Source organism: Podarcis filfolensis (genome assembly GCF_964270895.1).
Source record: "Podarcis filfolensis genome assembly, chromosome: 2".
In the NCBI taxonomy this organism is placed as follows: Eukaryota; Metazoa; Chordata; class Lepidosauria; order Squamata; family Lacertidae; genus Podarcis; species Podarcis filfolensis.
The window spans coordinates 37,650,891-37,665,303 of record NC_139605.1 but is presented as its reverse complement, the minus strand read 5'-3'; the positions used below and the strand labels follow the sequence as shown (position 1 = coordinate 37,665,303).

At 45.2% G+C, this 14,413-nt stretch overlaps 1 protein-coding gene across 8 annotated transcripts in view; it reads right to left on the bottom strand.

Moving 5' to 3' along the window:
* Positions 1 to 2,352: 2,352 nt before the first annotated feature.
* Positions 2,353 to 14,413, bottom strand: part of GRIP2 (glutamate receptor interacting protein 2) — a 364,533-nt gene continuing 352,472 nt past the window's right edge. For 7 of the 8 annotated variants that reach the window (XM_083602688.1, XM_083602686.1, XM_083602685.1 and 4 more), the window contains exons 21-24: positions 11,441 to 11,561; positions 9,542 to 9,781; positions 7,863 to 8,009; positions 2,353 to 4,838 (exon numbers count right to left, since the gene is read on the bottom strand). In XM_083602688.1, the coding sequence (XP_083458814.1) occupies positions 4,647 to 4,838; positions 7,863 to 8,009; positions 9,542 to 9,781; positions 11,441 to 11,561 (700 nt within the window). In that variant the 3' untranslated portion in view covers positions 2,353 to 4,646. Of the gene's footprint in view, positions 4,839 to 7,862; positions 8,010 to 9,541; positions 9,782 to 11,440; positions 11,974 to 14,413 lie in introns of all 8 variants that reach the window. The other variant, XR_014545297.1, reaches the window with a different exon arrangement.

The following is a 14,413-nucleotide window of genomic DNA, read 5'->3' as shown; positions in this document are numbered from 1 at the left end:
AGTAGTTCCAATGTGGAAGAACCCCTCATCTCTGGTTCCTGGAGCAAGTCAAAGGGAGAGTGTGATGCTACCCTCATCTTTCTAAATTACTTGAATGCACTACACATCGCATGTGAATAGATGCTGTCATATATTGCAGTGATGATGCAAAAACAGAAGAATGAAGCTCCTACGAAGACTTCATGCCAACCTGCTACTTTTAGGGCCCATCAGTTATGAGAAGGGAATTCTGCTGGATCTTACCCAGGGACCATCTCTGATCAGTGGTAATGCCACAGTTTTCCTGTTATCAGACATGGAAAGCAGTTTGAGATGTTCAAGGCAGCAATTGGTGCTAGGCACTCACATTTCTGCATTGAGAAGCTTTTGCACCAAATCCAATCCCTGACCTAATACATACTTGAACATTTGGATGGGGAGAATTTAAAGCACATCTTCCATATGCAGGGAGCACCTTCAGGGTTTTTTTAAAAAAGAAAAACACACACTACTGTAGCTATCAGTCTAGAAATCCTGCATAGTCAGGATTAGCTATTTTTAATTTTTAAAAAAAATATAAATAAATCCCACAGCAGCAAGACCAGGTTTTTTTTTAGTGGGTGATGAAGTGTCAGTTGAAGCCATGCAATGCATCTCACATCTCTGCTGTCTCACATTTTTTCTCCAATCTGGGAAGTCCTTAAGTGACCTTGCCTATACATTTTGCAGCAAAATGCCTTTGTACTTGTTGTGCAACACACTCTGCTTTTATTGTACTGCAAGTCAGTCAGTCCTCTGCTTGTAGAAACAGTGTTTGCGAAAGAAAGCCAGCAAGTCACCTTCCACAAATGCTGAAACCATGTTTGCTGCACGTTAACTGTTGACAAGCATTCTACACAGCTCTCCAGGAGGCCAGTAGGAATCTGCTGCCAAGTGCCAAACCTCCAAAGGTCTTTGCTCAGTTACAAATACCAGCCTAGAAAGCAGGCCAAAGATCACAGATAAAGAGTTGTTTACTGGAAGTAGAAATCTTCCCTGTTGAACATTAACCAGAAGAGAGGGAGGGTGTTGAGGTCAGGGAAAAGAGGTGAGAGAGAAAGTGTGTGTCCAACACAGAGCCCCCCCCCTTATTGCCCCTTTGTGTATGAGTTTACAGCCTCATAGTTACCATACAAATAGTCTCGTATATCTAAACATTGATGGAATGCCTCTGTGTTCTTAACTTCTATAAGGAATGAGTTATACAACGACCAGGAATGGTTCCTTCCCTATTTTAAAAAACCACTACTGTGCTACATGGAAGACTGTTGACCACAACCCAAAGTGCTTAAAATACCACTGATGGCAATGGAAGATCAACAAAAAATAACTCATTTCTTCCAATGTTATCTCAACTATTATGCTAAATACTATAACAAAGAGCATTCAAAATCAGTGTTCAAAGTTGGGTAGCAGTGCTGATGCATTGAAAGTATTGTGTTTTGTTTGTTTACATGCATACTATGGAAATCGCATTACTGGGACCCAACCAAAGTGTCACAATATTGTGAGCAAGCTTTTGAGTTAATCAGGCTGGATGCTAAACAAAACAAGGTTAAGGATGTAGCAGAAGCTCAGCTGCCCCAGAGTCTGCTGTGCAGGAGGGCTTGCACAGATACAACTAGAACAGTATCATGAGATGAAAGATAGATTTCAGAATGTACCCAGGGCTACCAGGACAAAGAATCAATAAGGGCTGTTTCTCCACGTTTGCAAATGTAAAATCTGAAGGGTTTGCCAGCTGGTTTGGACCAACAAATGTATTTTGGATTTTGAGAATGTGTTGTGGGCACCAGTCACAAAATGGCTGTCACAGGAGCATGGCACAATACAAAATTAGGGAGTGTACAGTCATTTTTGCTTCCATCCAGCCACAAGCATGAGACAACCCCAGACTTGCCACGCGAAGTCAGCTATGTCTTAATGGTTCTGATTGGAGGCCTGCTCTTGTTCCCTGGGAGGCAGAAGAAGCTGGAGACTGTCAGTGAAGGAGGTGAACTGCCCAACTAAGCATGTGCTTAAGGCAGCAATCCTGCAAGCACTTACCTGCGAGTAAGTGTTGTCAGACTCAATAAGACACGCCTCCAAGTAAACTTGAAGAGGACTGCACACTAAAACTCACATTCAAAATCAACAAGTATTTAAAAGTGGTTCCTTTGGCTAAAGTTAACCTCAGATTCTGCTTTTCTCTTCTGGTGATTCTGAGATGATCCAGAGATTACTTTCTGGTCTCAAGCAGGCAGCCCAGCAGAGATCCAAGTGCAAGCAGAGATAGACCACAGATAGGCAAAGTATCACTGAGATGCCAACTTTTCAAAGAAAACAGGAAACCTGTTTTGTTTTGCTTTTATTTAATTAAAAAAATCTAAGTAATTGCAATACCATTTAAATACATAGATTTACAAATAGGTCCAAAACAGGACTAAAATATTCTTTGAATATTGTGCTTTCATAGATACATAAGAAAATTAGCGTATAAAAATACTTTACAAGGAATACACTCTAATATATGGATAAAAATACACATTTAAATAATGCATTTCATTTTCGTATCATTCAAAATGCATAGGAAGGGATACAAGGACCATTTTTTTAAAGCCTTATTAAAAGTCTTCATTAAAAACCCATTTGAAGCCACGCTGAGCTTCCGCCATTTTGGGAATATTGCATATAAAACCCCCTTTTTCTGCTCAACTGTCAATACCCTCCAGTTTCTTTTATGGCACATTATCTAGGTTATATGGCAGCCATGGTATGGAATATTGCATACTTTGAGAAGAGAAAATGGCTACAGCTAGATGCAGCCCCAAAGGGATTCCATGCACATCTTAAGGAAAGCACAGAAACTTTGATGTGGCCCAGAAAGTGAATAAGCATATTTTTTATTTTAAAAAAAAGAAAGAGGAAAAGAGAGAAGTAGATGCAATCACAGCTTAATCTGGGCTCAGATCTGAAAACCAGTTGTGGTTTACTGATCTACCGGAGAAGGTTACCCATACCAAAACATGGCATCTTAATTTGCATCAGAACGGTACCAAAAAAACCCAAAGGGCATATAAAGGAAGAGAGGAGCCAGTTTCCCATTTCCAGGGTCTTACTCAAGTTCCCTTGTAGGGGGACAGTCGAAAAAACCACCACAATAAAGTGCTATTCCAGAAACCCTGGCACAAGCCATTGGACTGGCCGGAGCGAGATTTGCAAGCCCTGGCATTTTTGCCATGTGGAAAGGAAGAGATCATGGCCTTAAGTTGCAAGTCCATCTCACCTGCTGCAGGCAGATCATCCAAAGAATGTGAATATCACATCCATGATCACTACAACGGAATTCAGTTGTGGAAGGCAGAGGGTCACATAGGCATCGTGCTCAGAAAGCCAGGGAGGAGAAGGTAACTACTAAAAACATGGGGCTGCTGCTATGACTGGTTACAACAGGGCGTCAACCCTCATCATCAGTGGGGGGTTTTTTAAACAAACAAACAAACAAACGCACGCACTTGCACTAGGACGACCCACAGGGGGTGCACTGGGAGACACAATACCAATCTCGCAGAGGATGTCTCATGCTTAACAGTGACAAGGAGATACAAGGGTTTCCCCACTCCCATAGGGGGGAAAAACGAGGGTCAGGGCAAAGAGGGTTATGTGAGTGACTCACATTCAGCTGCCCACTCACAGACTCATGGTTCAACCAAGAGAAAGATTCTTGGTGTTGTGTGTGTGTGTGTGTGTAGGGGGAGGCACACACAAGGTTACTGGTGACCCAGAAAAGCCAGTTTCCTGCCCTTTGTGTATGGTATCATCAGTGCTGTCTAAGAAAAACACAGTAGATGAAGGAAGGAAGAAAACAAGCACACGTTGTCTTGAAGTCAAATAGTGGTGGATGTGTTTAGGCTGCACCCCAAAGAATGAGTGCCTGAGATGGGGAGAAAAAAAATCACATGTCTGGGCCCAGTCTTTTGTGACGAATGGCTCAGGACTTCATAAAACTTGCGAGGGGAAACTGCTCTCAGTTGTGAAGGGGATCCCAAGCACCACAGTGATCTGTGAGAGTGTGGCTGTGAATTGGGAAAAGGACACAAGGCCGTGGGCTAAGGAAAAGCTATGGGGTAGTGCAGGGGTGGCCTTTCACAGAAACAAAGCAGTGTGTGTGTGTGTGTGTTAAATATTAAGTTTCACTGTACATGATTTAACAAAGCAAACAACAAGAAATAGCACCATGTACCCAAGCCCTTCGAAGACAGGGGCAAAGATGATGGTCTGGTGCCCTGTGACCTCGTTCGCTGGAGAAGCTCATACCATGAGCAAAGGATGTTCTCTCCCAGGTGAGTTGTGCTGGGCACTGCTTCCTGCTTTCAGTGGCAACAGCAGCCCATCCCACCCACCGTGTTGGCCAAAGCGGGACCATTTCCATTGGTCTGTCTCAGCTCGGGCCTTCAAGGCCTAGGCTGACTGGCTTCAAGATGCGACAAAAGGGAAACCCATTTCTTCATGGCAAGTTACGTTACACAGAGTAATCACAATACCAGTGCAAAAGTAAAACCGAAAAAAGTGTTACAGACACCCATCAACCCCTTTGCCCCCACCCCCACAGGACCTCAAGAACAGTTGACGCCAAGCCCACCCAGCATTCAGAGCGTCTGTGTGTTTGCCTTGACCTCCACACTAGGAGGCTGCCGGCCTGGCAAATCCTCATCGAGCTGGGCTTTGGCAGTGAAGGCCAGGGGATTCCGGCTGATTACCAGGTCCAGTTTGTCTCCTGCTTCAGATATCAAAGGGACAGCTAAGCAGCAGTCAAAGTCCCGGGTTCGAATGCGGTTTACCTGAAGGGATGGGAGAAAACTCATAGTGGATTATGGGAAACACACACACACACACACACAGGAAAATGAGACCATTTTATTTTACTGTGGTGTTGTTTTTAAAAAAGTAACCAGTTGCTGGAAATCATAGGTGGTGAGAGTGTTGTTGCGTTCACATCCAGCTTGTAGTCTTCCTTCAGGCATCTATCTGTCTGGTCAGCTACTGCGAGAACAGGGTGCTGGACTAGATGGCTTGATTCAGCAGGCTCCTATTGTGTTCTTATATTCTTAAACTTGTGTCAACGTTGAACACTCAATAGACTGTAATTTGGGAGCTGTTCTGCTACATATAAAACATAGGCCAAACCAAACTATGCTATGCTATGGCAGAAAAATCCAGGAAAACACATTCCTGGAGCCATTCAATTCCTCAGTTATGTGAGAGAATGGAAAAAGACATCCGATCAAACCGTACTCTTTTTGTGGGACACAGTTTTTGACAAAAATCTAACCAGAAGCATGAGCTGTTGTTGTATCCTTGTGGGGTTACTCTATTCTCCAGCCAATGATTCAGGGGGCCAGAAATGTATTTTGTAAAACCCAAGTGGTCAGGCGCCATAATGCAGTTGGGTTTCATCTTGCAGAAAAGGCTCCCCAGTTATGATGAGGTTGTTTAAGGGTGGAGCCTCTCTGATTTGTTTGTCTTAAAAATATTTACTTTTTCCTCATCCCTGATGAAACTGTGGACAAACCTTTTATCCTAACTCAATTAAAGTTTCATTAGGGCTACCAGGGACAGATAACCCATGGATCAACATTTTTTGCATTTAGCTGACAGTGTAAGGTGGGTATACAATCAGTCAAACTGGCAGGTGGGATCTAAATTAAGTTTACGGTAAGCACAGATGTGGATGTTAAGATCTGCTGCACACACTCGGAAGCGACATCATCTGGCGACAGTGAAGGGCTACTTTATATTCTAAACCCCAAGTGGTTGAGGCAGGATGACTCCTTTTGTTTCTGTAGCCTGTGAGACAAACAAGGGATGTTCTCTCCATCCCAGCTCCTCTCAGCCCAGTGCTGCCATGGGGATGAGCAGGGTATGTCAGCACATGGGAGGGTGCATGGTGCATGAGAGAGAGAGGGAGAGAGAGAGAGAGCATGGTGTAAGAGAGAACGCATTGTGTGTCTCTGTGTCTCTGTGTGATCTGCAGACGTGGGTTGTCGTGATATGTTTGTGCGACGAGTGTCTGCAAGTGGGTGCATCTGAAAATGGCATGTGACCCTCAGAGGGCTGCCCAACCTTGAACTCAACCCCGAGGCCAAGGAAGGTTAATCGGCTCTAGGGTTAGTTCTTCCATTCCTCTGCATCTGTTTTCATCTGTATCAAACAAATCCTTCTATATTTTTCTGACCTTTAGAAAGCCCTTTACAGATCACTCCCGGCTCAACACTTTCCCCTAACTAAGATGCTACAGAGTCAGACCATTGGTCTATTTCACTCAGTTCTGTCTGCACTGACCGATAGCTGTGCTCTAGGGTTTCCCAGTCCCACCTGGAGATGCTGGCATTGCACTTGGGCAACGTCCCCTTTCAATGCCTGAGGCCAAACAGAAATGTGCTGCCATGCCCTCCCTTACCTGAGGTGACAACGGCAGTGGTTTCCAGTGAGATCTCGCAAAAATCCAGTGAGATCTTGCTGTAAACGAGCGCTGCTTCTCTGCCACCAGCTGAGTGGACAGGGTGCCCGCAGAGACAATGCCTGAGGTGGTTGCTTCACCCCTGCACTTGGGACTTCCTGTATGCAAGGCCGATTCTCTTCCCACCACCTCAAGCTACAGTCCTGCTGAGACCATCATGACAACAAGGTCATCTCCTCAGTGGTGTCCCATGCAGAGATACTGAAGTCCTCTTCTCATGGTTCCTCTTTGGGTCTAGTGTGCGTTCAAGGGGGATGCTTTGGTGCTTGTGCAGGCTGTGACATTGCCAACATTCTGCAGAAACGTGGCCGGCAGCCTAATTCCTTTTTTTTTTTGTTCCCCCTCTCCGCTCTTCCCCCAATTCCTTCTTTCTGCTGGTCTTTCATTTGAGGCTGAGAAAGAACAACGGTGCAGCAGGCCAGCTGGCTACGGACCATAACAAGCACAAATGAGCCTCCCCCTTATTGTTGCCAGATTTTCAGTTACTGACCCTACATGTGTTAGAGTTAATTGTGGCACAGCCAATAAAGTCTTTTTAAATGCTGAAGGGAACAGCAAAAGAATCCTTCAGGGAATTGCAAGACTTCTAAAATAATGAATGCAACTGCTTGCAGAGCAGGGAGGGGGGTTGTACCAACTGCCTCCAGCATTTCTGGTCCGAACAGGAGAGGCCGACAAAACAGTTTGGACCTCAAGTTGTCACTTCTTTTCCTAGCCCCACCAGAAACGCCAGCGAGGTGTGCCAATGCATTAATAAAGAGCCTTCACCGGGGCTCCTGAAGGTCTAGGTGGCTTTTTCCTGTGGAGTAGCTACAATGAGTTCAGGGAGCCACCACCTGAGGGAAAATGTGTGGGTATGAATGGCTTGTGCTACAGAGCTGGAGGACAGGTTAAGGCAGTGTTGGCCAACGCAGTGCCCTTGGCTGCCAGCGTGCCTGCTAGTACCTCCTGTAATGCCCATGAAAGGTCTCTATAAAAGCCCACAATGCATGAGAGATTGTTTGCTCCTCTTGCTCACAGTTCCTGTTTGCACTGGGCTTGCCCTTTCCTGCACCATCTTATGGCGGCCATTTTGTGACAGGCATCCATGGCACTATGTCAAAATTCCAAATGTGCCCCCTGGCCCAAAAAAGGGTGGCATCCCCTGGGTTAAGGAAAACAGAAACCTTTCCATCAGTGAAATTGTGCAACAGTAGGACAGAAAGAAAGAGTGTACCGTTTTAGACAGACTATTCCAACAGCCACTAGCATGAACCCAGGTGGTTCGCCCCAGATGCAAGTTCTTCTTCAAGAAACAGACCCACCTGCGTTTCTTAAACCTTTTGCTGTTATTTATAGTTATTACCTGAAGGACTCTGTCATAGGGCTTGAGTCCACACTGATCAGCTGGCCCATCTGGGCGGATCATATTCACATAGACGCCTTTTTCCAGCAAGCCATCTGAGACACTGAATCCAAAGTCTTCAGTCTCTGGATCCTTATAAATAGTTATCTGAAAAGGAAAAGGAAAGTCTAATTTGGTACGAACAGCAAAAACAGAGGACAAAGCATGAGGAGAAAGTCCCCCCCCCCTCCAGTGCTTGAAGAATAAATGAGGGTCTCATTCTAAAGTTTTTGCAAATTTCAGCTGTTTCAGCCTAAAATGTCAAACTCGGTCACTAAGTAGCTACGGTGAATGTAAAACAACAGCTTCAGGTCTGTGTTCTCAAGTGGCACCGTAAGCCATGGGAACCAAGTGCAATGCTGATGCGACAAGAGTGAACGTGTGGGCATGTGGCACAGAAGTAGGAAAATGGCCAGTGTTTTCCAAGAAAGCATCAGTAGCAGAACTAGGGCACAGGACAAACAAGGATAAGGTGATAACATTGCTCTAACACCCCTCCCAATAATGATCCCTAGTTGGAATGTGGGGTCAGGAACAGAACACGTTTGTAGAGCAGTCCTAACCGTGCCTACTCAGAAACAAGCCACACTGAATTCAATGGGGCTTAGTCCCAAGTAAGTGGGGTTAGTACTGTAGTCTTAATTACTAATCTTTACTGGGAGAGCATCAACATTGCTATCAGAAAAGGTCATTTGGTCAGACACAATGCACACATTCAGGCTCTCCGTGCGAACCAGCAATGCTGTTGCTTGGGGGGGGGGCAGGCGCTGTTCCAACTTTAAATCGACTACCTCGTCAGCCTTGAGAATAAAGCTCTGCTGTTTAAACAGAAATGTCTGGTTTCTAGCAAAATGCCTGAAAGACTTCCGAACCACCAAAAGCCTTTTTGGAGAAGCTGGTGCAATGGTAAGCATTCCTCTGCTTACGTGTGTCCATGGATTGCATGCCATTGCTATTAGGCAAGATTAGATATCCCTGACAGCAATGCTGTATTTGCATGTTGAACCTCACGTTTTCCATAGGCCTTTCAGAAGTGATAGGAAATGAGAACAGGAAGGTGTACCCCCCCCACGAGTCCTGTGCTTACACCTCTCCCCCGCCACTAAAATGAGAGCAGAAGCCATTGTGCTACTCCTGCCCTGAGACTCTTGTTTAGCTGTGTGTGTCATCCGCTTTACTGCAAAGCCATCCTATTATAGGAGGCGGTCTTCTACTAAGCCAGTTCAACAGGTCCACCTACCTCAGTATCACCAACACTGACTAGCAACAGCAGGTTCTCCATGGATTCAGACAGCCCTGCCTGGAGATGCTGGAGGTTGCACCTGGGACCTTTTGCATCCAAAGCATGTGCTCTACCCCTGAACTATGGCCCGTTCCAGTTTTGCTAGGTGTGTGGGGTCCATTGCAAGGGAGTGGCAGGAAGAGGGCGCTGTCCCCACCAGAGGACACCAGCTGCTTACTAACATCAGTAGAACATTCCATGCCCTGCCATCCTGTGCTCAAAGATGTTTATCCAGAAACTTAGTAATGGGGCAAATCCGCCTCTGGAGATTATTCTTTTTTCAGTCCTTTACCCACCCCTATCCTATCTTTACCCTACAGTCTTAAAACCCATAACCAGACCATTCTTCAGCACAAACCTTGTGCAGCTCAAGAGGCGTGGGAGACATGATTTCTTGGATCTCTTCCTTCATCATCTTAATCTCCAAATTCCTGTCATTTTTCTTGGTGGGAGTGACATTGGCATTGCCCTTCCCTTCACCTGAGCTCTTGGTGTTCCCTTTTCTTGGTGGGCTCAGTCCTGATTGGTTGACAGAGTTCATGAGCAACTTGCCCCCGTCAAGGTCTAGATTGTGTACACTCCCTGTCATGATGGATGCCTATGGAGGGGTAAGTAAAAAAACAACCACACACAGAGAGAGAACACAGTAAGCTCGGTGCAAGAAGCAGCATGAACAGTAAGGTTCAGGGCAAGACAAATGTCCCAACTCCTGCATCCTCTGCTCCAGGACCTCCCACCCAAACAAACGCTGGCAAGACAAAGTTCAGAGAGAGAACAGGGTGCCATCGCTCAAGGACGCTTCAGGACTCTTTACTATGGGATGCTGCCAAATTGCAAACTCTGCTCAGGATTCATCATGAGTTCACTTGAAGTGGCATAGATGAGATATGCCAGCCCGCATGGACAACAAAATTTTGGCCGTGCACTATGGGAACTGGCCACAACACCACAATATCATGGCAAGACTTACTTCCCTATTATGATTTTCCTTTTGGCCAATGCTAGATGCACACAAGTGTCAGGTGCATGCTGGGTTGATCACATTTGCTGTTGCTATGTGCACTTTCAACTGAATGCTATCTCAGTGTTTCCCATCCATGCTAGTGGGTGGTGCTTGGTGGGATGAATTTGCAGTGTGTGTTGTTGTTCCCTCATCTCCATTAATACTTCCACACCCTCCCAGAGTTCTGGAAACATGAGGCCCATTGTGGACGTGCACAAAATTATATGTTTACCTGCATGTGTGGCCATTAACAAAAATTGTTTCAAGTTTTCATATACACCAGATTTGCACAAAAGAGTAGGTTAAAAAAAAAGAAGTTGAATTTTGAGCCCCACCAGCAACTCACCCTCTCTGAGTTTGAAAAACCTGAGGTCCATATTGGACACGCAGGCAGGTATTTGTTTACTTTTACCTGTGACCCTTTTATAAATTTTGTTTTTGAGATCCAAGTTTTCTGATATACCAGACTTGCACAAAACAGCGAGTTAAGAACAAATGAAGTGTGTGTCATGACAGATCCATCAACAGCACACCGAGGAGCACCTCACCGTCAGAAGTAGGGGGTGTGGTGATAGATGACACCCAGAAAAGTCACCACGCACATGAGAGATCCAACCCACCTCCATCATGTGCTTCAGTATGTCCACAGTTGGGCAATAAGCAATTTTATGTAGGATTTTTGTTTCCTTACTGCATTATTGGGAAAATCTGAACTAAACAGGGAAGTGCCACTTAGATGGGGACAATGTTATGTGTTCAATGCAATAAACATTTAATCCACTTTAAGCTGTTATGTACCTAGCCTTACACATGGATGATAATTTGACCGCTTCAAGCACTTGAAACGCAGGAGCCATGCTTCTGACAAACAAAAAAAAAGGGATGAAAATCCCAATTTTCTGCTTGGGAGAGCAGTGCTAGTTTGGATTAGGCTGGCAAAGGCTAATATAGATTTTGGGGAAAACAAGTCTAACCTTCCTGTGTGCCTGTACCCTTGTAATACCTGCTCAACCTGCTCAAGATGCATACTATAAGCTTCTAGTGATATTACCTTGAAAGGAAGCACCCTTTATAAAGGGTGACACTCTGACTATGCAGGGAAGGGGGAATATAGAGCGCCCTGTTCACCCTGCCATTAGCTCCAGCTCCCATCAGTCACAACCAGAAAGACGCAGCTCAGGAAGAACCAAGAGAGGGGAACTTACTAGAAGTGGCACAGCTAGACACCCCTTCTGCTTTCAAAGGTTAATTTACCTCAATCTCCCTCAAAAGCTCAGACTGGCCGCATGTTTCCAAGTCCTCCAAAGCTTCTCCAAAAACACGCCAAAAATTATCCTCATGTGCGGTCTCAAGGCCATTTTGGCGGTTGGGATATCTGTTGTAACGTAGGAACCAAAGATTGTCAGCACTCTTCTGGAGCAGGGTGGAAGCCGCAAGGCTACAGCAAGTGGCTCGCCAGTAAAAGCAGAGACTTGGCAGAGTCTTCATATACAAAAGCAAACAATATGAACTTTTCAGGCAAGAGAGAGTCCAAATACAAAACCTCCATGCACTTTCACTAACAGGGCAAAAGTCCTTCAAGAGGAAGAATTACACTGGTGTAGTAATGCCACGTTCAAAAGGGTAAAATAAAAAGTGCCTGTAGGAAGATTGTAGGTTTAGGAAGACGTTTTGGTGAAATAGAGAAGTAAAAGAAAAAAAGGATGCATTATGGGTAAACCAGGAACCTCAGAGACTGTTAGTACAAAGGCGGATGGGACAGAGTTCAGATCTGAGACACAGAACACCTGAGAAGAGAGAGAAAAACACAGAGGGTAACAGACGTGGTGAGAAAATGAGAAATACATCAGGTATCTGTGGGAGTATATAATGTAAAAAATGATGTATATAAAATGGCTTCCCCTAGACTAGGCAAGCAATTTAAACACTAAATGCAGAAATATACAGAGGGTTCAACAGGACCTGTATCTCTCATTTGCGCGGGTCTGTAGTTATACTTTCAATAAATCTAAATGCTAATCTATTCTGCTGCCCCTCCTCATTATATACTTCTCCCTTGAAGAAGTAGAGAGGTTTGTGCTTGCTGATATCCACACCACCCTCTCTTTTAGGGGTAAAAAGGGGGCAAAACAGTCCTTTCCCCCTGTGTATAAGAGTCAGTTCCCCACGTTCCGCCCCATGCTTTTAACATTCAACCACACTCCTTGGAAACCCAGATATATTGAACTCAGTTTGGGGCTCCACTCAGTGGCGGAGAGCAGGCAGGGGCGGGGCTGGCGCGCGTCCTGGGGGCAGGGGGGCAGGTGCGATGGCACCCCACCGGGATCACACTGCCAGGGGCGGTGCGCCCCCCCCACACTCCTCTTCCTCTGCCAGTGGCTCCACTGAGTGAAGCAGGCTTGAGTTTCAAATGGCTCCATTCACTTGGGACAAGAAGTGGGTGAGCCTACTGGTGTGCCACCTTACTTTCTGTGATTCGTTGCCATTTCTTCCCTTGAGGGAAAACCAAACCGCTGCACTTAGTGCCACTGCGGTATGGAAGGTGAAGTCTGTTCTCCAACCCTGACACTGAATGGCCTGACAGGAAGACCACAGAGCAGTGCAATACCTCTCTCCACACACAAATAAGCTATTCTCGCGATGGGCATTTTGATAGGTTATTATCATTCGTCGGCACTTAAAAAATGGCTAAGTGCACAACTGCGACGCCTGCTTCTCATTTGCGTGGACATTTCCATGTCACTTCTTAGATCGCTAAAGGGAGAGCAGCAATTAAAAATGAACTAAAGTCATATGAAATGGTTTTGGAAATTCATGCCAAGGAAATGATTATTGTTTTAATGAGTCAACACTACAAAGAACTGTGATACAAACAGAGGGAATGTTGAGTTGAAGGTTCGTGTTTTTAATTTTATGCAGTTGCCTTCTTCCATCCTCGCCCACTTTCCCTTATCCTTTGGACAGAGTCTTGTTTGGACCAAGACTGACTTTGTTTTCACAGCTGCTTGCCAACCCAGATGTAGCCAGCACAAACCACAGCAACTCAGGTAACCCAACTGAATGGCAAGGAGTCTAAGGTCAAAGCAAGGTCTGTGGTTGGGCAGCCTTTGATGAACTGCTGAGGTGTGGAAGACAGCAGAGTGATGAGCAGTTAGGCCATTTGCAGATGGCAGATTCCTGAGTTATCACAGCAAACAGATTCGGGTCACTTGGCACCCACGAGCCATATGAGGACTATGCCAATCCCTTCTAGTTCAAACTGGAAAATTAGTGGGATTAGTTCAGGCTGCATAGGCCACTCAAAACCTTATGGAATTGGTATCTCTCCCCTCGCCCTCCATTCCCATGTAATACTTGCTAATTTAATGCTGAACCCTGGGCTTCATCCAAACAGACACTTACAGATGTCTAACATGCTGCACCTTAGTATTATTTTAACCCCATTTTACGCATGTGAGTGTGTGTACGTACGTACATGCACGCGCACGCGCACACACACCCACCCACACACACACACAGCTCTTCTAACAACATTAGTGCAAAGATCAGATTCCAGATCTGCAATACTGGATTCCTGCTCACGTGAAAAACATTGCACCAGTGGAAAAGGAACTTAGAAATGACTTTTTGGTGACAACATCACCAGGACACACTTTTGCATGTGATCTTGTATACCTACTGGTAATCAGAAAAACAGAGAATAGATAGGATAGAGATAAAAATCAGCGTCATGTATAAGCATCCACCCTAGATTGCTTTCATATATGGCCTTTCACATACCTAGCAGCTATGGACTGCCATTTAGTCAACACCCAAAAGAACAAATGTGGGCCACACATTAAAGGTTTTTTAATTTCTCTCCATCGCTTCAACGCCATTGTTAAGATGACACCCCGCTGTAATGAAACTTAAGCCTGGGCATTCAGAAAAGGTGAGACGCCGACTTCTAAATGCCAGCATTATTTCATTCCAATTAGAAATCCAACTTAATAAAATGACCACTCATCAGACTAGCCCAGCAGTCCACTTGCAGTTCCATTTCTTCTCTAAAAACACAGGCGAGGCCTGGGCTTTCTGTACGACATGTCCCTTTTGGAACGTGGATGAATAAATAGATCTGAATGTTTTCATGTCAAATTCCTTCAGGAATAGTTGAAGCTGATATTGACCCCTTCCTTTGGGATGAAGAACGGGAGACAAATCGAACGGAGTCAGGTAAGACATGTA